The 22650-nt window shown below is 40.9% G+C and overlaps 1 protein-coding gene and 1 long non-coding RNA gene across 3 annotated transcripts in view; one reads left to right on the forward strand and one right to left on the reverse strand.

Annotated features, from left to right (window-relative positions):
• LPIN1 (lipin 1) overlaps window positions 1–22650 on the forward strand; it is a 117588-nt gene that overhangs the window by 34921 nt on the left and 60017 nt on the right. For both annotated transcript variants that reach the window (XM_060787473.2, XM_060787491.2), the window contains exon 2: window positions 2551–2607. In XM_060787473.2, coding sequence (XP_060643456.2) covers window positions 2551–2607 — 57 coding nt within the window. The remainder of the gene's footprint in view (window positions 1–2550; window positions 2608–22650) is intronic.
• LOC132762021 (uncharacterized) lies at window positions 12277–19822 on the reverse strand. The gene is made up of 3 exons (XR_009630057.2): window positions 19663–19822; window positions 17436–17541; window positions 12277–12470 (listed from the first exon to the last, which is right to left on the reverse strand). It is a non-coding gene; the product is annotated as an uncharacterized lncRNA (long non-coding RNA).

Raw genomic sequence — 22650 nt, forward strand, 5'->3', positions numbered from 1 at the left:
GAGTGCCTTTGGCACAAACATTACTGTTGGCTGTTCAAATGATCAGAGCAGATTTGTTTGGATCTTTCCCAAAGTATTTGCGCAACCTGCTGACATTTCATTTTCTACAAGTTAGTAGCAATGGTGCTAAATTTTTATTGTATTGCAATCGGTGTTTGCAGGTTTCCACAATGGATTTTCTGCCAATTCAAAACCACTACTTTATGTTGAAGGCAGTTAAAGGTTGTTTGCATGAAGTTTCCTCTAAATCTTAACCAAGCAATGCAGTAATTGCCGGAGTTCCTCATTCTCTTAAACTTGGATCCAGGAAGAAGGGGTGTCTCAGACTCTTAAAAAATGTTTATGACATTGCAATTCAAGTGTCTGTAGAAATGTGTGCAGTTGCTGGTGATGGCATGATCTTTATTACTACTTACAGTGCTTCCCTGACATGATGAAAAGCTGTTTGGCAAGTCCATGCTCTGAATGTGTGTCTGTACAGTGTATGTGTCATCTCTTTGCTTATCGAAAAGGAAGCTGAATCTCCTTAGCTCAATTACCCTTAGCTCTGCCTTTTGGCATTCAATTTTGGTTTGCTGAGACTGTGTTAGATGGTAATCTGAAATCTTTGCTGAAAACTATTTTGCACATTGCTGAGCATTGTTAAAAAGGGCAGAGGCTGAGATGTATGCATATATTAGCTGGAATAATGTGCCAGCAGCAGGGCTGTAGCCAGAAAAAAATTCGGGGAGGGTTAAAAATTTTGGGGGGGGGTGGTGGTGAAAATTTCGGAGGGGGTTTGAAACCTGCCTCTCTAGCTCACGCTGAAGCAAAGAGCACAGCAGGGGGCAGAGCAGCCTTCAATAGCCTGCAGCTCCGCCCCTGTCAACCACCTCCACCAAGTCTAGCCTCCTTAATGAGAGCATTCAACACCCCCCCCCCCAACTTGGTTGCTTCGCTACATCGGCTATTGCTGCAAGTAATGATAGTGTGAATAAATTGTCAATATTTGCTTGAGATAGTGCTTGCAGTTCTGGAGAACTCTTAATTTTTTGCGTCTCATAGACTTAGCATGGGGATTTGGTTAACCAGTTAAAATTCATGGGTAAACCAGGTTTATTTTTTTTAACCTGAAACATTGGGGGGGGGGGGTTGAACCCCTAACCCCCCCCCCCCTTGCTACAGGCCTGGCCAGCAGGACCACTGATGGAAAGGTTGGCAGTTTGAATCCGGGGAGTAGGGTGATCTCCCATCTGTCAGCTCTAGCTTCTCATGTGGGGACATGAGAGAAGCCTCCCACAGGATGGTAAAACATCTGGGCGGGGCAACGTCCTTGCAGACGATCAATTCTCTCACAACAGAAGCAACAGTTTCTCAAGTCTCTCCTGACACACATGCATGCTCAAAGCTTGGATAATTAAATGGAAGCTGGGAATCAGATGTGGGACAGATCCCGTGGAAAGTGGTGCACCTGCCTTGCATCTGGCTGACCTCTGCTTGAAAGTGATCATATAATGCAGTTCTATTTGCATTATATGGCAGTGTAGTTCCAACTTCAGCAGATTTAGGCAAAAGCAAATGGTTGCAGCCTCTCTCACCTTATCTATGCTTTCTTGACTGCATTCTGATTTTCCATTATGTTATTTTGCTTTATTTTATTTTGCTACTGTATGTATTTTATTCGGATGTAATTTTTGTTGTTTTGTATTTTATTTTGCTGTATTGTATCTTCGGGCTTGGCCTCATGTTAGCCGCCCCAAGTCCCCTCTGGGGAGATGGTGGCAGGGTATAAATAAAGATTATTATTATTATTATTATTATTATTATTATTATTATTATTATTCTGATGTTGCTTGGTCCCACGTGTCTCAGTTTTCACTTGTGAAAGGTTGGAGGGTATGCTTTGGTCTGATCCAGTTGGAGTTTCAGTTCTTATGATTTCAGAAGCATCCATCTACTACATCATTACCCCGACCATCTGAATGTTTTATCAAAACATCTGAATGATGTTTCTACAGATAAGATCGCCACGGTACAATTTCTAAGAATTATACCATTTGGAACATACCATTGGATATGTATCTGATCCTGATGTTATCATCACTGGTTCTAAGATTCTTGGATATATCCCAATCACTAATGGTCCAAAATACCAGTCAATAACATTTATTGGAATGTGAAGGTGAGCACCTGTCAATGAATCAATAACACCAGTCATGTTTCTACTATCAAGGAATCACTGGGGGACACTTGATAATTCAAGAACATTATCTACAGGAACATCTTGGGGAAGCTTCGGGAGATAATGTTGGTAGTTGATGAAGTGGTTCCACACCAACCCAGTATTTTCAGACAGAACAGCTACTGGATGGGGTATGTCTAGAAATGGAGTCGAAGTCTCATAAACTTTTTAAGAGAAGCAAACTTTTTCAGGAATTATTGGATAACAGGTGTGTGGTGATTGTGTGTACTGGAGCTGGGAGACTTCAGAGGTTGTTGATAGATGCGTGTGATACCTATTGTAATGATGAATGAATCATAGTGTTAATTATTATTTATCTTTGCTTCCAGATTCCTCTGATGAAAGATCCAGGATGGATCCGAAACGTCTGGACTCGCAACTTAAATGTGAGCATGCTCTCTTTGGGGTTCATGTTTAAAGCAATGGCTGTTTTTTTTAACAAAAGATAGCTGTGATCATGGTGGTATCTGTGATAATCCAGGGAGTTGTGTCATGGTTAGCAAATCTAAAGACTGTAGACATCTCAAAAAATCTGACAGGGGTTTGCCTATGATGTTGTCATCTTAACATTCATAAACAAGGAAGATTAGAATGTGCCAATCAGGTAAGATCAGGTCACTAGTTAGAATGATTACAAACTTCCCTTTATGTAGTAGAGTCATCTAATGTCTTCCAGGGCAATTCCTGTATGGTCTGATCAGCTTATCACACAGTCACATGGCATAACTGACAAATAATAGAAATAGTCATTTTAATGTCATAATACGAAAAGACATCTGGAAGAGATTTTCATGTACACGGGGGCTATGTTCCCAACCGGACCACAGTTGTCTGTAATTACAGATATTACAGATCCTATTAAATTTGCTTATTTCGTGTACCAACATATTATAGATGTCTTTTGCATTGGAGGACCTGGAGAGTCGTCGATTTATATGCTCTGGAAGTTAACTACAACTTCTAGGGGAAGCATATCATAGAATCACCTGGAGGATCTAGCAAATTCCCGGAGACCATTTTTCCCTGGGCACAGATCAATAAGATCACTGATGTGGATTCTGGGCTTACATAGGTATGGCTGCAGTGGGATTTAGGCAGATGGGGCTGAGGGATGTGTCATTCTTGTCAGTGGTGTCACAGGCATTGTCTGATAGGCCAGATATGGGAATAATGTCATAGTGTTGTTGGACTGCGTTTTTGAGCAGCCCTAGCCAAAACAACACATTGTAAGGAATACTGGGGTTTACAGTTCAACATGATGATTCCCATCACTGCAATAGATGATGATGATGCACTCAGCATAGGATGCTATATTGAAATGACCTGGCTAACTAGAGGGAGACTGGGAAATCAGGATGACTGGCATCATGTCAAGAACTTTGAGAATATGTTCAGAATCAAGACTGACCCAAATGTTGCTATTGGAGTGAGGGAGTAAATGTGATAGGATTAGTGAAATGTGGACTATATGTTTACCAGACTACTTTAAGAAATTAGGCCCTATTTTAAGACTCTATGAAGGGGAGGCAAAGGCTGCATCTATAGTAACCTAAGTAATCTGAAGTATTGTGCTCCAGAACTGCCCTAGATACAGCAGGGGATCCTTGGGTGTCTAGATGGATTTGCCACTGTTTTGTTAAAAGCAGCTCTCTGGTAGAGCCTTGTTGATGTCATTGCTTCTGACGAGGTCCCAACAGGGCACCCAGCCATGTGACCACCAGAGGCAACGTTCACCAGCCAGGTTCTGCCGGTGAGTTGCATCTAGCTGGTGACACAGCAATGGGTCTGTTTCATGTGTGGACATTAGATTGGGACATATCCAGATGTCCACACCTCAGAAACACTAGGGTCACTCTGGAGCTTCATGGAAAATCTGGTTCTACTTGCACCAAATTAATGACTGGAAGCAGTGAACTGGGAATAATCAAGGGTTTATTGATTTCACAGACACTATTATCAAACACCAGACCAAATATGTTGTTAATGGTCAGACCAATAAAAATCATGGAGAGATGGAAATCCTGCTAGTGATCTTTGGTGAAGGCACTTGTGCAATGCTATCCTGAATAGTGGAAGAGTAAAGCAGTGGTGGTGCAAGTGGTTCAAGGGGAGTGGCAATCTGACATCACTCTGATAGTTATCTGGAGAGATTGTTTGGCTCAATCTAGATGATGGATTGTCAGGGCAATGGAAGGGATCTGGCTGCGTGATGGAGAGTTCTTCAGGGAGACAGACATGTATACAGATATGACTTTAGGATTCTTTTGGGTAGGACTTCGTTTTATTCCACTGATACCTTTCATATGTGTGTGTGATCCTGCTGTGTGTTTTTCTTGATCATGCTATTCTCACTGAATATTCCTGGGCACTATAGAACCTCTATCTCTCAATCTAATGCATATACCCTACGTAGGACTTTTGGCTGATCCAAAATGCTTTGGGGCCAGCAAGCTGTGACTAGTTACACAGAGCCTATGGCTTTCTTGTTAAAAATAGCTTCACTGCTTGTTAGCAGAAGTAAAAATGTTGGGTGAAATTGATAAGAGCCCTATATGTGTTAGATCTCCCACAGGATCCTTCCCTGGATTTCAGATTTTTGGGGAGGCCCTTCTCAGTCCCATCATCCATATGAATATGTTTGGTCAAGAGATTTGAAGAAGCTCTCGGTGATGGAAACACCCAAGAAAGTGAGGCTGGTTCATTCCCTGTATTGTTTCAACTGGCAATGAAAGACCTTTTTGTTTATGTATTCTGACCAGCTACTAAGAAAATGGCATCATTGCACTTTAATATCTGAACTTGATCTGTGTTTTAATTGTATTTGCTCATTTTATCTTATTATGAACTGCCTCGTTTCCAGTGTTTGGGCAAAAGATCGTATATAAATTCATTAAATTCACTGGTACATTAAGTGAGCCTGATGATGTCCAGCCTAAACCTGTCTCACTTGCTTATTTTAAGGATAAAATAGAGGAGAATAGAGAGATGCATGTAAACCACCTATAGCTTCATGTATGAAAGGTGGGTTATAAATTGAGCCAGTAAATAAGTAAGTAAGTACAATGGTATCCACTAGGGTTTGGTTCAAGGACACTCCATGAATACCAAAATTTATGAATACTCAAATCTTATTTTGTATAATGGCATAGTAAAATGGTATCATTTGTATCAGTGGTTCCCAACTTGTGGTCCATGGACCACCAGTGGTCCCCAAGAATGAAAGTATAGTCAGCGGCCTCACCATTACTACATTGTTGTCTCGAAACCATGTGGCAATAAGAGTGACTGGTCTCGCAAAACCCTCTTATAGTGCTGAGGCAACGGGGATGTCGGGAGGAGAGAGGCTGACTATCCATGAAAGATTACTACTACCACATCAGCTCTAGATTACTAAATATGGTTTTCTGTGGGCAAGCAGATGGCGACTACTGGATGGCATATGTTCTATATCAGAAACTAGAGCTGATGTGGTCTATCCAATGTAATTTTCTGAATCAGTACCCCAAATAACCAAATGGCATCTTAAAAAAATAATTTCATGTCACAGAGGGTTGAATCTATGGATATGAAGGACAAATGGTAAATCTTGTAGTTTTGTTATTATGGTTGCTGTACTTTAAACAAGTCTTGTTTTGGAGTGTCCTAAGCTTTGATGACATTTACATGGGACACACATAAATTAGTGCAAATCAGTCGTACTGCATAATCTTTAAGAAAAGTATGCTAATTTATATGCTGATCATATTTTATAACAGCCGTTTTCAAATACAGTGTCTGGCTTTGGGACTAGAACTGATTTCATTCAAAAGTGTGTCATATTGCTTGGAGCCAAATGTGTTTATACATGCATTCCCCCCTCCCCTAGCATATGCTGTTTACCAGTCTGTTAGAAATTTGTCAAAAGCAATATATGTTGTTTTCTTTCACCGTAGATGCCTAAAGGTTTGTTGTTTCTGTAGAACTCAACTGATCTAACGGACATCAATATTTCTTGCAAATAACCTTGTGAGAGTTCTCCATAAAAAGCAAACTATACATTCATTACATAAATATGGAGCGAATAAATAATTATTCCACCCCTGGGAACTACCTCTTAACTGTAATTCTCATTAGGTGGAGACTAAGAATATCTTACAGAGCTCTTAGCATACTCATCTGTCTGTAATTCCAGGGTTCTTGGGAGAAAACTGACAGCTAGGCAGCAATGCTATCCACTTAGGAGCAATTATTATTCCAATTATTTTATTCATTTATATCCTATCTTTCTTCCAATAAAGTAGCTAACAACATATTTAAAACAATACAAATAAGAACTATGAAAGAGAATTAATAATAGTATACATGTTATGTTTACAAATAAAGTATTATTGTTATTGTTATATGTGTAACTTATAAAGTTGAAAAATTAAAAATTAAAATATTAAAATGCATTAAAAGATGATATACAGACCATAAAACAGAATTGCACAGCATTAAAAGCCCAAATCTAGTAAGTCTGGAAAATCCTAATGGCACAAAAATGTTCTGATGTGTTAATTAAAGGAGAGCAAGAACGGGCCATCCTGATTTCTCTAGGGAGGGAGATCCAACTTGGGAAGGTAATACGACACAGAGAAGGGCTTCTCCAGATGAACATAAGAGCTTCTGGTTTCTCTAGGGAAGGAGATCCAAAGTCTGGGAACAGCCATTGAGAAGACTCTCTCTTGTTCCCACCAAAGAAGCTTGGGAAGGTAATAAGACAAGAGAGAAGGGCCTCTCCGGATGACCATAAGAGCTTCTAGTCTCTCTAGAGAGGGAGATCCAAAGTCTGGGAGCAGCCACTGAGAAGATTCTCTCTTGTCCCCACCAAAGAAGCTTGGGAAGGTAATATGAGAGAGATTACCATAAGAGCTCTAATGGTCTCAGAAAGGGAGATACAATTCTTCAGAGAGCCTGGACCCAAGGCATAGCCATAGCCATAAGCTCTATTGGGATTTAACTTCTGAGTAATATATAGGTCTGTGCTATAAAACTGGCATAAAAGCTCATTAGGTCTGTGGTTGAGATACATACACATACAAATGCATTTATTTCCTTTGTGGCTGAGAAACTATGCTGAGAATATGGATGTGGCTTTATCATTGCAGACAAGAAACCCAGAAGAGAATTAATATGTTGCCTCAGAGCACTTATGGATTTTTATGTGGCCAGTGCTGTTGTTGACTAATACGGAATACCTAGAGTGAAAAGCACTGAAAAGTAGCAATGTTACGCTCATTACACCTCTTCTGAAACCAAGTTAGCTGTAGCACCCTAGCTGTGCATTAACTTCACCTTACAGCAGTGGTTTTCACCCAGTGGGTCCCCAGGTGTTTTGGCCTACAACTCTTAGACATCCCAGCCAGTTTACCAGCTGTTAGGATTTCTGGGAATTGAAGGCCAAACATCTGGGGAAATTGAAGGCCAAAACATCTGTTCCCATTTTTGAATATGGGAACAGGTGCAGTGTGGAGTGCAGACCTCCAAGGAGTTCTGACAGTTTAATGCAGCCCTGCACTGGTCATGACAAAAATAGATGAGCACCAAAACAGGATTTAAATAACCAAGGTGGGAGACTTATGGAAGTAATACAGAAAATGCTACAGACTGTGTACAGTGCCTTCTTTCTAGTTCCACTGATAACGGCTGCTACTTTTTGCCTGTCAGACAATGCAGCAATGTTTTGGATGCCATCTGATGTCCTTGGAAGCTGGCTCCAAACAAGTGGGGCAACCTCAGAGTAACAAGCATAGAAAAAGGCTGTATATTTCTTTTCTCAAGCTGTGCTTTGAAAGATAAATGACAGCTTTGATGTGCCTAAGCAGGCTTATCGACATCTGGAAGTATTATCTTGTACTTGCCATGAAAAAATGTGTTCAGTAGTTTGCATTGCTGCTTTGTCCTCTCTGTTGTCTTTACTTAGGTTTTTATATAAACAACAAAATTCAAAGCCAAGTGTAGGTACAAGTAAGGAGACATTCATCTAAAGCTGGGGTCATCAAACATTTGAAGCTGAGTGCTAGTTCACGATCCCCAGACTTTGGGGAGCTGGACTATAGTTTGGGGAAAAAAACCAAACGAAGTCCTATTCATACTGCACAGATCTGATTTGTAGTGCAAAAAACTATGAAAGAATAATACAGTATTTAAAATGAAGAATAATTTTAGCTAACATAAACGTATCATTATTTCATTGAGAAGTGTGGGCCTGCTTTTGGCTGATTAGATAGTTGAGTTAATTAGGACTGGGTTGTTGTGAGTTTTCCGGGCTGTATGGCCATGTTCCAGAAGCATTCTCTCCTGATGTTTCACCCACATCTATGGTACACATCCTCTGAGGATGCCTGCCATAGATGTGGGTGAAATGTCAGGAGGGAATGCTTCTGGAATAAGGCCATACAGCCTGGAAAACTCACAGCAACCCAGTGATTCTGGTCATGAAAGACTTCAACAACACATTAATTAGAATTGTTATTGTGTGCTTTCAAGTCATTTCAGACTGAGGACAACCCTAAGTCTAAAATCCAGGATGAAGGCTGGGTAAATAACATTGGAAGGCCGCATCTGGCCCCCAGACCTTAGTTTGGAGACTCATGATCTAAGATGTTTCTTGGGAGCTACTACCAATAATTTCCCAATATTAATCAATCCAATGCTATTTCTATTTTAAGCATCCTACTAAAATGTTGGGTATGATCTCAGCAGCCATGGGCATTGTTACTTCAATTCTTTTGGAAGGTGTGATTGGGGTTCGGTAATAAAGAAATCAGTTTCCTGAAGGACTGTATTCTTCTATACAATCTTGCCCAGGCTTTCTGCTCTTCAGAGAAGGCACTTTTCTCTGTCCCAGCATCCCAAAGACACATCTGGTGGGAATATGACATAGGTCTTTCATAGCAATTGTTCTGGAATTCCTTTCCAAACTAGACAAATTCTTTATGCGCCAGCAGACAAAATACTTTTTGTGTGATGGCTGTTGCCAAAGGGACTTCTAACAGTTGGGTTCTGTGCCTTCTTTATTGACTTTATTGGTTTTAAGTTGTTTTTAATTCAAAAGCCAATCTATTTGTGAGACTCCTTGAAAGGTCTCCTTTCAGGAAAAAGGTAGGATATCAAGCAATTCATTAAATGACAATTGGAAGGCAATTGTTAAGGATGTGCACACTTAAAGTCACCTAGCCAGCACCCAGTAAAGAGTTTATTTGAGACCTTGGACACTGAAATCTTTTTATGAGCCATAAACCACTGGATACCCTAGAGCGTTATTTCAGCACCAGCTTTGTCACACTTTGTATGTGGTGTCTCTTGGTATGCTCATCACCATGCCTCCTAAACAGGGTGAAGTTCAAACCAGGGAAGAGAAGCACTGAACAGTTGAATGACAACATTCACATAAACAATATACACTATTCTTCTTACAGTGGCAGGTTGTTTCTTCCGTCTGTTCTCTAGAGCAGTGCTTCTTAAACTGTGAGTCCCGAAACCAAATGGGATCCCCTTAGCTCAATGCTAATGATTTTTTTCCTGAATGTTACCTTGTGACATTTTAGACTTTTATGCAAACCTGCTTTGCAGTGTTTACAGTGGACTCTGTAGAAGATGCTTCAGCTGTACTTCATAAAAAAGAAATGATAATAACAACTTTATTTTTGTATCCCACCATGATCTCCCTGAAGGGACTCGGAGCAGCTTACAAGGGGCACAAGCCCGGTCAACATAGTTTAAAATATAACACAGTAAAATTTATAAAGCAACATCATAAAACAACATCAAACAACTATCAAACAAATAACCAATAGCCCGACATAGTAATCAAATACTGAGCTCGGGTGGGCAGTGCAGATGCAATTCACATGCAAGGACAGAGCTGATGGATAATCTATAGGGCAGGGAACAGTGGTAAGTGCACAAGCAAGACACTGAGTTATGGCTGGGGGCGGGGGGGGGGATGACAAAGTTATCTAGTGAACTGTTTAATCAAAGGCACAGTGGAACATCCAAGTTTTTAGGTCTTTATGAAAAGTGGACAGGGTGGGCACTAGTCTAAACTCCATGGGGAGATAATTTCAGATCTGGGGGCCGCCACCAAGAAGGCCCTCTCCCTTGTCCCCACCAACCGCACTTGAGACGGAGGTGGTAGCGAGAGGAGGGCCTCCCCAGAAGATCTTACTCTTGCACAGTAAAACAATAAAACAATATTAAAAAGTCCTCCTAGACCTTCAGTGCTAATTCATTCAAAGGAAAGTGGGCTGTACAGTGCTGCTCCTACAACTATTCACTTTTTGAGGAGCATAACACAGTAGCTTCTGACATACAGTTAATACTTACTTAACTGTCCTTAAGATGTTAAATGTATTCATATGTTTATTGGTCTTTCATTTCTACTCAGTACTTACTTTCCCCTTGTAAGTCCTTCTGCAAATGTCAGTCTACTGGAGATGATGGCATAATGACACTTGTTAACAATAGGTTGTTCACAGGCCATAGGCAGTTAGGAGTTGTAGAGGGTAGGTTTGTAGAGAGAGTGAGGGCCAGGAGGAAGAGATCCTGGAAACAAGACTTTGGAAAAGAAATGACGGCCACCACAGAATGGGGAAGGCCATACTAGACTAATTCAAATGGAGCGTGTGAAATGGAGGGTTGGTGTTCATGAAGCTCAAGAATTCGAGCGGAGGCTAGCGCAACCAACTTGTCAGTCTCCAATAGCTATTAGTTTACAGGAGAATTTGATGAGGTAGATACAGCATGGAATACCTAAGGAATCAGGTGAGAATATTACTTAAAATACCATAAATTTGAAACATGTATACGTACTTCCAGTTTGAAACAGGCAAATTGACCAACTTCTGGAGAAGAAGAAAAAAGCAATTGGACATCTAGGCATTTGAAAGTAATGTGAAAATGAAAAACGGCCAAGAATTAACAGTATATTTGCATGTTGCTCAATGTCATGGTGTCATTTTGTTGTGTTATGAAAACCCATCTCTGCTAATTGTAGTTTGTTAACTAGCCATAGACCATAATATGAACCCATTTCGTGGCTTGTGTAAATCACAAATTATTGTAACTTTTCAACCTGCAACTGTGCCTGTCTCCAAATTTGTTTCCCTAGCTGTCTACCTTGAAACAGTAGATGACAAAACAGGAGGAAAAAGGGGAAACAGACATTTTTTTATTATCTCTGTGCAATTATGGCTGTTGGCATGGCTAACGCTGTCCGGTGTATTTGCATTCAGCTTTGCTAAAGCTGGGTTAATATTTAGCTGTAACATTAATTTGGAACAAAAATCTATTTTGCTTTAATATGCATTGTACATATGATGACATAGTATACTATTTAGTATTCTTTACAAATTATTTCAGATCAGACTACTAATAGATGTTTGTGAATGTCTTGAGAGAAATCTAACAAGAAATGAGAACAAGGTCATCATGACACTGATTTGTGTCTCATACTGCCCAGCTTTGTCCCTCGATTATGCTGGCAGTGGGTGTCTGTGCCTCCTACCCATTTCCTGTACTGTAGTTTATACTCAGTCAACCAGATGGACTAGTTCAAGAACACTTCTTGGCTAACCTAGCACCATGAGTAGAATACAGAAAGTGTGACAGTGCCTTTAGATAACTTAGGTGGCATCTTTGTACACTAGTAATCTCTGCTTCTAAGCTGGTTCGTTTATGCAGTTTGTTTTTGCTTTTTTTAAAAAAAAGAAGGGAGGAAATTCATGGCACAATAGACTTAAAACTTTACGGGGGGAAAATCATATCAGGAGCGACTTGAGAAACTGCAAGTTGTTTCTGGTGTGAGATAATTAGCTGTCTGCAAGGACATTACCCAGAGGATGCCTGGGTGTTTTTTTATGCTTTACTATCCACAGCAATTCATTTATTCAGTTTTTCACTTCTATGGTATTTGTGTGCACCAACCCAGAGAATGTGGCCAGCTTGTAGCATAATGTAAAATAAACCACGTGTAGTTCATGTTTGATCAGCCCACACACTGCCTTGCCAGAGGAAGAAAATATGCCACACAGATGAACAATGAAAAATAAGCAGTTTACTCTTTTTAAATCAGAACAACATATGTACAATGTGATCAGTTGCATCAACTCACATAATGTCCTTTTATGGAAAATTTTCCTTGGCAGCTCATGAAGCAAGAGCACACTCCAAATTCTGTCTCTCTTTGTTTTTCTCTTTTGTTCTCTCCAAGAACTTCCATAGCTCAAGCCTGAAAAAATGTAACAGTAATCAAAAGTCCCAGGGTCAGCCATCTCTCCGGGAATAGCCCAACCAATCAGCTTCATGCATCTTATTTTACAGTTGACACACACATATTAACTTATTTCTTATATGCTCCAACAGAGCTGACTGTAAAGAAAATTCATTTGTCTGGGAATCAGCTCACACTACACAATAAAATTCTACTTGTACAGGTTATATTCTATGGAAAACTCGGAATTGGCAAGGCATTAGGGGAGCTCTCTGAATATTTTTTCTTGTCGTGTCAGAAGTGACTTGAGAAACTACAAGTCACTTCTGGTGTGAGAGAATTGGCCGTCTACAAGGACATTGCCCAGGGGATGCCCGGATGTTTTGATATATCCTTGTGGGAGGCTTCTCTCATGTCCTCGCGTGAGGAGCTGGAGCTTATAGAGGGAGCTCATCCACACTCTCCCTGGATTCGAACCTGCGACCTGTCAGTCTTCAGTCCCACTGTGCCATCAGGGGAAGTCTACATGACCTTTCTTAAACTGCAAAGCCCGGATTTCTTAATATGGAATCATGGCAGTGGAAGTGGAATCACGCTACTATAATTGTATAATGTGAAAGAGCCCTGAAATAGGTTTTGGCGGACAAAGTTAGACCAAATGCCAAAAATGTCTGATGGCTAGAGGCTGAGTACAAACCTTTGCCTTTCCTCTGTTAATGAGTACCTTTGCACAAAAATGATTGGGTTCGAGAAATGGGGGACAGTAAGGGAATAATAATTAAGAAACACTGAATTGTATAAGAAGTGGAATTTCTGGAATCTTTATTTATAAAGTGCAAGTGTTGTAAACAACTAGTTCAGTGCAGAAATAACAAATTTAATAGTCCGAATATTTTATTCTCTATGTGAAGCATTCTGCTCCAGTTGAAAGTACAATTTTGGAAAACCAGAATACATGAAACTTGGTCACTGAACATAAAGATATGTCACAGAACTCATGAAAGTTACACACCTGGGACTACTCCATACTATAAAAGGTAAAGCTTTCCCCTGACATTAAGCCTAGTCGTGTCCGACTCCGGGGGGTGGTGCTCATCTCCATATCTAAGTCAAAGAGTTGGTGTTGTCCATAGACACCTCCAAGGTCATGTGGCCAGCATGACTTCATGGAGCACCATATGAAGGTAACTCCATACTATGTGGCAGTCCAAAAACAAAGCTTGCTTTTTCCAGCCTCTGCATTTATATCTGTCCTTTGTAAAGAGGAACCTGCATGTGGAGTTGGGTGGGAGCAAAGAAAGATGGCCAACCTTCAGTTGGAATACCTGACTTTGATTGAAATCAATAGCAAAACCCCCATTGAATTGAAAGCTGCAAGACTGCAACCAAGACTACACTAAATTCACCCACGCCTCTGTTGTTTTGCCAATAGAAGATGCATGTACAAAACCATGTCAGGTTCTGGCACATAATCTGGTTTCCACCTGTTTATTTAAGCCTCCTCCTGTTGAGATATGTCACAAGGTGTTTTAGTGGCATTTGCTGAGACATATTACAAACAAAAGCCTCCCAGAACCTAGAAGAAAATGATTTAGTAACATGGAAAGATCTCATCAGATGGTTTAAACTAACACTATTGTATGCTTCCTGAACAGTAGTGTCCTTGAGTCTCAAGTGTTCCCTTTGGAAATTGATGCTAAAATTCCAAGTGTCTCTTCATTGCCACTGTAAACTGACAATGTTAGTTCTGCAAGATGAGCTTTATTGTGGGGGTAGATTATATAGCTGCTGGTCTACAGCATTCCCTCCTAGGTAGGGTACATCTACACTGTAGAATTAATGCAATTTTAAACCAGTTTAACTGCCATAGCTCAATGCTATGGAATTATGGGAGCTATAGTTTTACAAGGTCTTTAGTCTTCTCTGCCAAAAAGTACTAGTGCCTCATCAAACTATATCTCCCATGCTTCCAATGTATTGAGCCATGGCAGGTAAAAGTGGTGTCAAACTGCATTATAAATGCACCCCAAGACAATAGGAGCCCCCAGTGGCGCAATGGGTTAAACCCTTGTGCTGGCAGGACTGCTAGTCGAAAGGTTGGCAGTTCAAATCCAGGGAGCGGGTGAGCTCTCATCTGTCAGCCCCAGCTTCCCATGCAGGGACATGAGAGAAGTGTCCTACAGGATAGTAAAACATCCGGGCATCCTCTTGCAGACAGCCAATTCTCTCACACCAGAAGCGACTAGCAATTTCTCAAGTTGCTCCTGACACAAACACAAACAAACAAAACCAAACAAAACAAAACTCCAAGACAATAATAGAACTTGGCTCCTAAACAACGAATTCTACCCCAACTCTGCCTAGCCAGCGATCCATGGCTGGTGATGGGGAACTCTTGGGCAAAATGGATTTCAAAGGGTGCATACCCAAACAAATTAAAATGAGTTGTGTGCGACCCATTTCCCCTGTTCATAGCTATGAGAACTGTACAATTGGGTTGCTAAGAGAGATTGTTCATCCCCTCAAGCCATTTCCTACTCTTGAACTGCCAAATCAGACCAAAAAGCATCTAACAAATCCACTCAATACAAACTAGCCCTTTCTCTGCCAATTAATGTTTGACCACGATGCTAAAAAGGATTCCAGGCCAAGCTCTTTACCCTCAGGGTGGCTTTGGATGAGGCTTTTACTCTGCAGTTCTTGTGGAATTTTACAGGTTGCTTGGGGTGTGTCCCTCTACTTATAAGGCTTATAATAATATGGGAAGTTGGCTGAAGTTGTCAGACATCTAAACCAGCATTATAAACTCTGATTGGGAGATAGCCTCCAATGTTCCAGGTTGGGTTCTTTCCTCAGATCTATTGGCGGGGGGGGGGGGGGGGATTGCTGTTTTTCTCCATCCAAGTACAGATTGTGTTTTTCCTGAATAGAAAAGAGTTAGACTGAATTGCCATTAGGGCAGAGCTTTCCAAACATTTCATGTTGATGACACACTTATTAGACGGAGATAATTTTGCAACACAGTAATTCAGATTTACTTGCAAACCAGTGGTTAAACTAACCTCTTATAAGAGATATGGGCAAATACAGAAATAGTAATAACAAAAGCTATGGGGACACAACATTTCTTATGAAAACATTTCATTTTTATTTTTAAAAATATGATTTGTAAAATTATAAGATACATTTCCAAGATTCTCTTCTGAAGTTCATGTGGCATGGTAATATGTCACAACACACAGTTTGGAAAGCTCTGCCTTAGGGCCTTTTCCATCTCTGTGATTTAATCAATGTTGACCTGCTTAGCTTCCAAAAATCAGATGATGTTGAGTGTGTTCACAGCAAAACAGAGGACCAGCCATATTTTCTATCATTTTTCATTTATTTTTCTCATATAAATATATAAATAGGTGGCCAGGAAGGAAGCTAGATCTCAGGGACGTCTCAGTGCTGTTCATAACTACTGTATTTCATCGATTCTAAAATATCATCGGTTCTAAGACAAAAAAGGTTTGTTTACATCAGAGGTCCTGAAACTTTTTAAACAAGAGGGCCAGGTCACAGTCCCCCAAACTGTTGGAGGGCTGGATTATAATTTGAAAAAAAAAAAACATGAATGAATTTCTATGCACACTGCACATATTTTATTTGTAGTGCAAAAGACACTTTAAAACAATACAATAATTAAAATGAAGAACAATTTTAACAAATATAAACTTATTAGTATTTCAATGGGAAGTGTGGGCCTGCTTATGGCTAATGAGATAAAATTGTTGTTGTTGTTGTTGTGGTGTGCTTTCAAGTTATTTTCAGACTTAGGTTGACCCTGAGCATGGGCCGGGTAAATGACCTTGGAGGGCCGTATCCAGCCCTTAGTTTGAAGAACCCTGGTTTACATATACAAAAGCACCCATGACTGTAAAACCCTCACCATTTTCCAAGATGTTTATATGAGAAAAAAATGTGTTTTAGAAGCAATGAAATACAGAACTAGTTGTACCAATGTTTCAGGCTGGGTTCTTTCCTCAGACCTATTTTTTTTTGGGGGGGGGGGGGGTTGCTGTTTTTTTCGATCCAAGTACAGATTGGATGGGTTTTATTGTTTAATTTGCTTTAGCGATGTGAATTTTTTTTTTGGGTTGCTGTGAGTTTTCCAGGCTGTATGGCCATGTTCCAGAAGCATTCCCTCCTGACGTTTCACCCACATCTATGGCAGGCATCCTCAGAGGTTGGGAGGTCAAGTGGCAAGTGAGGCTTATATATCTGTGGAATGTCCAGGGTGGGAGAAAGAACTCTTGTCTGCTTGAGGCAAGTGTGAGTGTTGCAATTGGCCACCCTGATTAGCATTGAATGGCTTTGCAGCTTCAAAGCCTGCTGCTCCCTGTCAGGTGATCTTTTGTTGGGAGGTGTTAGCTGGCCCTGATTGATTCTTATCTGGAATTCCCGTGTTTTTTGAGTGCTGCTTTTTATTTACTGTCCTGGTTTTAGAGTTTTTTAAAATACTGGTAGCCAGATTTTGTTCATTTCCATGGTTTCCTCCTTTCTGTTGAAATTGTCCACATGCTTGTGGATTTCAATGGCTTCTCTGTGAAGTCTGACATGGTGGTTGTGAGAGTGGTCCAGCATTGCTGTGTTCTCAAATAATATGCTGTGTGCAGGTTGGTTCATCAGGTGCTCTGCTATGGCTAACTTCTCTGATTGGATGGTTTTTCTTTTTTTATGGTTAAAATGGCTTAGAGGTAGGGTTTTTTTTGGGGAGGCACTTTAGACAAACAAGGTCTTTTACAGTCTCTCCTTCTTGACCTTTGGACCGGAGATGTCAAAAGGTGAACTGAGGTCATCTCTGCTGTGTTCTCCCACAGATCTGTAATCCTACCTGTAAACCACTAGTTTTCTTTTAAATAATACTATGTAACAAAATTCGAAAACATTTCTGTTACTGGTTCGAAAATGTTACTTCTTGTTTAATTGTGCAGTACTTACTTTGAAAGTAGTTGTTATACTCCAGGAACTTCATTTTTGTGGCTGCCACAAACTAGGTTGAATTGATGAAATATATTCAATGAGCAAAATGTGCTGCAGGATGCCCCTTAAAAACAAAGTTTTTGCAGTTTAATAAAAATTTCCATGTTTTTATGTTAGAACCGATAGGAAATGACATTTATAACCGAGGAAAAAAACTGCGTTGCACAGTGTAATGGAAATTATATTTTGAAATGCACACACATTCAATGGCAAAATTCAAAGATGATTTCTGCCTGCTTCTCAATCTGTGTCTTTCCAACTATGGCATTGAAAGTTGCTTTCCTGACGCCTTGGTGGGTGGTAGCATTTCCTCTTAGTTGCTGTTCTGTTTCCCTTGCTTTGATTTGTGGGTCCTTCAACCTACACTTTCTTGCCCTGAACAAGCACACTTCCTTCCAGTGTGTGCAAGTGAACGCACAAATATCCCTCTGATCTTAGTCTAAACGTTCTTTATTTCTTTCTCTCAAAACATTTGGCCATCAAGGGCGCTGCTTTAACCAAAGAATACTCTACTTGCCTCTCCCTCGAGACCACTCCAGGCAAGTCTTTTCGCCTTGTTTCCTTACTGGCTTTTGCATCAGACAAAGAAACGCAATTGCCGCAATTGCCGGAGGGAAGTGATGAATAACCAGTCACCTGATCCCACAGTCACCTTCCAGTTCTATTCATACTTTCAAGTCCTGTTGGATGAGGAATGAGTAACTGGAGGTTGGGGAGTGCAACTCCTAGCAGCCTTAGGCCCCTTCCACACAGCTGAATAAAATCCCTCATTATCTGCTTTAAACCGGAATATATGGCAATGTAGACTCAGACAACCCAGTTCAAAGCATGTATTGTGGGATTTTCTACCTTGATATTCTGGGTTATATGGCTGTGTGGAAGGCCCCTTAGATGATGATGATCAATGCTGGGAATTGCAATTCAACATCAACACAGATGAAGAGGACAAGAAACAAGGGTGTGATTTAATTTGATTAATAAATAGCAATTGTATAAAGAATAAAATATGAAAAATAAGGTAAAGGTAAAGGTTTTCCCCTGACATTAAGTCTAGTCATGTCTGACTCTGGTGGTTGGTGCTCATCTCCATTTCTAAGCTGAAGAGCCGGCAATGTCCATAAACACCTCCAAGGTCATGTGGCCGGCATGACTGCATGGAGCACCGTTACTTTCCCCCTGGAGCGATACCTATTGATCTACTCACATTTCATGTTTTCGAACTGCTAAGTTGACAGAAGCTGGGGCTAACAGCAGAAGCTCACGCTAATGCCCACCAAACCCTTCTAGTGTTTTCTGTTGGTCATGGGAGTCCTGTGTGCCATGTTTGGTTCAATTCCATAATTGGTGGACTTCAGAATGCTCTTTGATTGTAGGTGAACTATAAATCCCAACAACTACAACTCCCAAGTGACAAAACAAAAAAAAATGAGTGAAGGACATACATTGGGTTGTTAGGTGTATGCTGTCCAAATTTGGTGTCAATTTGTCCAGTGGTTTTTGAGTTCTGTTAATCCCACAAACAAACATTACATTTTTATTTATATAAGATTGTCTACTTCTTATACAGCAGTATATTCATACATTGTCATGTATGTGTCTATAAATGTATGATTCAGTAAGTATTTCTCCTACCGATGTCTCTTAATGGTTGTGCTTGAGAAAGAGCCCTGCTGTGAAACAAAACAGGAGGGAAAAATATTTAAATATAACCAGATGTCCACAAGAAGATAGAAATTCTAACATCTCTCCCCACTTTTCTTATGAAAAGTCCATTAGTGTGCACTTGGGTCCATCTACTTTAGGCATGGGCCCTCCAGGTGTTTTGGACTTCAACTCCCACAATTCCGGAGAATTGAAGTCCAAAACACCTGGAGGGCCCAAGTTTGCCCATCCTGATCTGCACTGTAGAATGAATGTAGTTTGACACCACTTGCACTGCCAATGGCTCAATACTATGAAATCCAGGGAGTTGTAGTTTGGAGAAGCACCAGAGAAGGCTAGAGACCTTCCCAAACTACATCTCCCATGATTCCACAGCAATGAGCCATTGAGCAGTCCCAAACGCACCTTCAGTCTATAGCATAAAAAAGCCACCTTTGCTATGATGACGCTCCCAGCCATTAAGCCACGCCCCCCGTTCGATTTCCCTCTCGCGCCAGCCAGCCCCGGGGGCCGCGCTGTTTACCTGCCACGTGCCCGCGACACTCATGCAAATGGCATTCCAAACGCGGGAGCGAGCATTTCCCTAACAGGCGCTGGCCCCGCCCCTTTCCGGCTCTCTGTGTTCGGCTGAGGCCAGACAGCCCGCTGATTGGCTAAAGGGATCACCTCAGTTCTCCTCCTCTTTGCGCTGACTCTCAAGGAAACAGCCAAGCAGAGGGCTCCTGAGCCGGGAAGGGAGGGGCCCCTCGCGGGGGGATCCCGACGGCCGACGTCAAAGGCTCATATCAAGCCAGGAGTTTGTTTCTTTTTTCTTTCTAAAATTAGACTTCTGAAGATCTTAAGATATTTTTTCCCTCAGAAAAGTTTTATTATTTTTGGGAATGCAGTAAGGATGGGCCTACACTGTAGAAGTAATCCAGTTTAACACCACTTTAATTACCATGGCTCAATGCTTGTAGAATCATGGGAGTTGTGGCTTTATCAGGTTAACACCTGATAAAGCCACAATTTTATCAGCAAACCTGATAAAACCACTACTTTTATCAGGTTTGCTGAGGGTCTCAGCAAACTACAGCTCCCATAATTCCCTAGCATTGAGCCACAGCAATTAAAGTGGTGTCAAGCTGCATTCATTCTATAGCAGGGATCCTCAAAGTAAGGCCGAAGGGCCAGATACGGCCCTCCAAGGTCATTTACGCGGCCCTCGCTCAGGGTCAACCTAAGTCTGAAACAGCTTGAAAGCACACAACAATCCTATCTCATCAGCCAAAAGCAGCCCCGCACTTCCCATTGAAATACTAATAAGTTTATATTTGTTAAAATTGTTCTTCATTTTAATTATTGTATTGTTTTAAAGTGTTTTTTGCACTACAAATAAGATATGTGCAGTGTGCATAGGAATTAATGCATGCTTTTTTCAAATTATAATCTGGCCCTCCAACAGTTTGAGGGACTGTGGCCTGGCCCTCTGTTGAAAAAGTTTGTGGACCCCTGTTCTATAGTGTAGATATATATTTATTGTATCAGGAGCAAACCAAAGGTACAATTGCAATGTATTAAAAAAAAAAACAAGGTTGAAAAACTTGGCAATTATATTAAACTTGGAGTGCCTCTATAAGAAGGTCCTCCATTGTACAGGTGGCAGGGCTCAGGTTGCATTGTAACAGATGTTCTGTAGTTTGCTCTTCTCCACACTCACATTTTGTGGACCCATTTCTTAAGGTTGGCTCTGCATTTTATGGCGCGAGAGTGCAGTCTGTTCAGCGCCTTCCAAATAGCCCAGTCTTCTGTTTGCTCAGGAGGGAGTCTCTCATTCAGTATAAACCATGGCTTGAGGTTCCGGGTTTTAGCCTGCCACTTTTGGACTCTCGCTTGCTGAGGTGTTCCTTCAAGGATCTCTGTAGATCTTAGGAAGCGTTTTCTTGATTTAATGAGTTGACATGCTGGCTGATATCTGAACAGGGGATGAGCCAGAGATGTCACTTCCTTGGTCCTTTCATTGCTGGCTGCTATGCTGAGACCGATCCTTGCACTGTAGCACTCAGCCAGCCCCATTTTCCCCTTCTCCTTAAACTAGCCTTGGCCCAGCCCGGTCCAAATAGTTCAGGCCCCTTATTGAAATCTTTGCCCCTGACAGCTTACCTTGCATGAAGAAGAGAGCGGAACTGGTTTTAAATTGATTTTACACAGCTGTATAAAATCCACATTGAACTGGATTATATGGCCATGTGGGCTCAGATAATCCAGTTCAAAGCAGGCATTGTGGATTATCTGCCTTGCTATCCTGGGGCCCTTTCTACACAGCTGAATAAAATCCCACATTTTCTGCTTTGGACTTGAATATATGGCAGTGTGCGTTCATAACCCAGGGCTCTTCCAGACAGACCCTATATCCCGGGATATAATCCAAGGTTTTCTGTTTATCCCGGATTATCTGGCAGTGTGGACTCATATAATCCAATTTAAAGCAGAAAACCTGGGATCAGATCCTGGGATATAGAGCCTGTCTGGAAGGGCCGCCAGTTCAACGCAGATATTGTGGGATTTTCAACCTTGATATTCAGGGGTTATAGGACGGTGTGGAAGGGTCCTTCGTTATATGGCTGTGTGGATTCTGGTCAATGGAAATCATTCTTCTGTTTATGAACTAATTTTTATCTTTTCCCCATGCGATCAAAGACCTAATGGACCCCATTGAGAATATTTTTATCCAACCTTTTTAGCATTGCAGCTGACATGTGAATGGATTTGCATGTGCCAGAGTTATTTTGGGAATATCTGACACATGTCAGGCAGCAAATGTCAAATTATCCACAAGATCATATTCAGCAGTTTAACTTGTACATTTGTACTAAGAGAAACAATTCTGATTGCACACACAGCAATGGTTCAGGCTTTTCACCACTCCTTTTCCTCCTCATTTACATGTATATGAATAACAGACTAAAATAAAAACAACAACTGCTAACCTTTCATAACAGGTATGCAAAACACGTAAAAGTAGATACTGATTTTATTAGCTGTGTCATCGGCATATCCTGCAAAAACATTTATGAAAGAAACTCAGATTGGGTTGCTGTGAGTTTTTTGGGTTGTATGGCCATGTTCCAGAAGCATTCTCTCATGATGTTTCACCCACATCTATGACAGGCATCCTCAGAGGTTGTGAGGTCAAGTGGCAAGTGAGGCTTATGTATCTGTGGAATGTCCAGGGTGGGAGAAAGCACTCTTGTCTGCTTGAGGCAAGTGTGAATGTGCCCACCTTGATTAGCATTGAATGGCTTTGCAGTTTCAAAGCCTGTCTGGTTGCTGCCAGGGGAATCCTTTGTTAGGGGTGTTAGCTGGCCCTGATTGATTCTTATCTGGAATTCCCCTCTTGTTTGAGTGTCGCTCTTTATTTACTGTCCCGATTTTAGGGGGTTTTAAAATACTGGTAGCAAGATTTTGTTCATTTTCATGGTTTCCTCTTTTCTGTTCTCCTAAAGTATGGAAAAAGTGTTTTTTTAACATA

This window comes from Anolis sagrei, chromosome 1 (genome assembly GCF_037176765.1).
Source record: "Anolis sagrei isolate rAnoSag1 chromosome 1, rAnoSag1.mat, whole genome shotgun sequence".
In the NCBI taxonomy this organism is placed as follows: Eukaryota; Metazoa; Chordata; class Lepidosauria; order Squamata; family Dactyloidae; genus Anolis; species Anolis sagrei.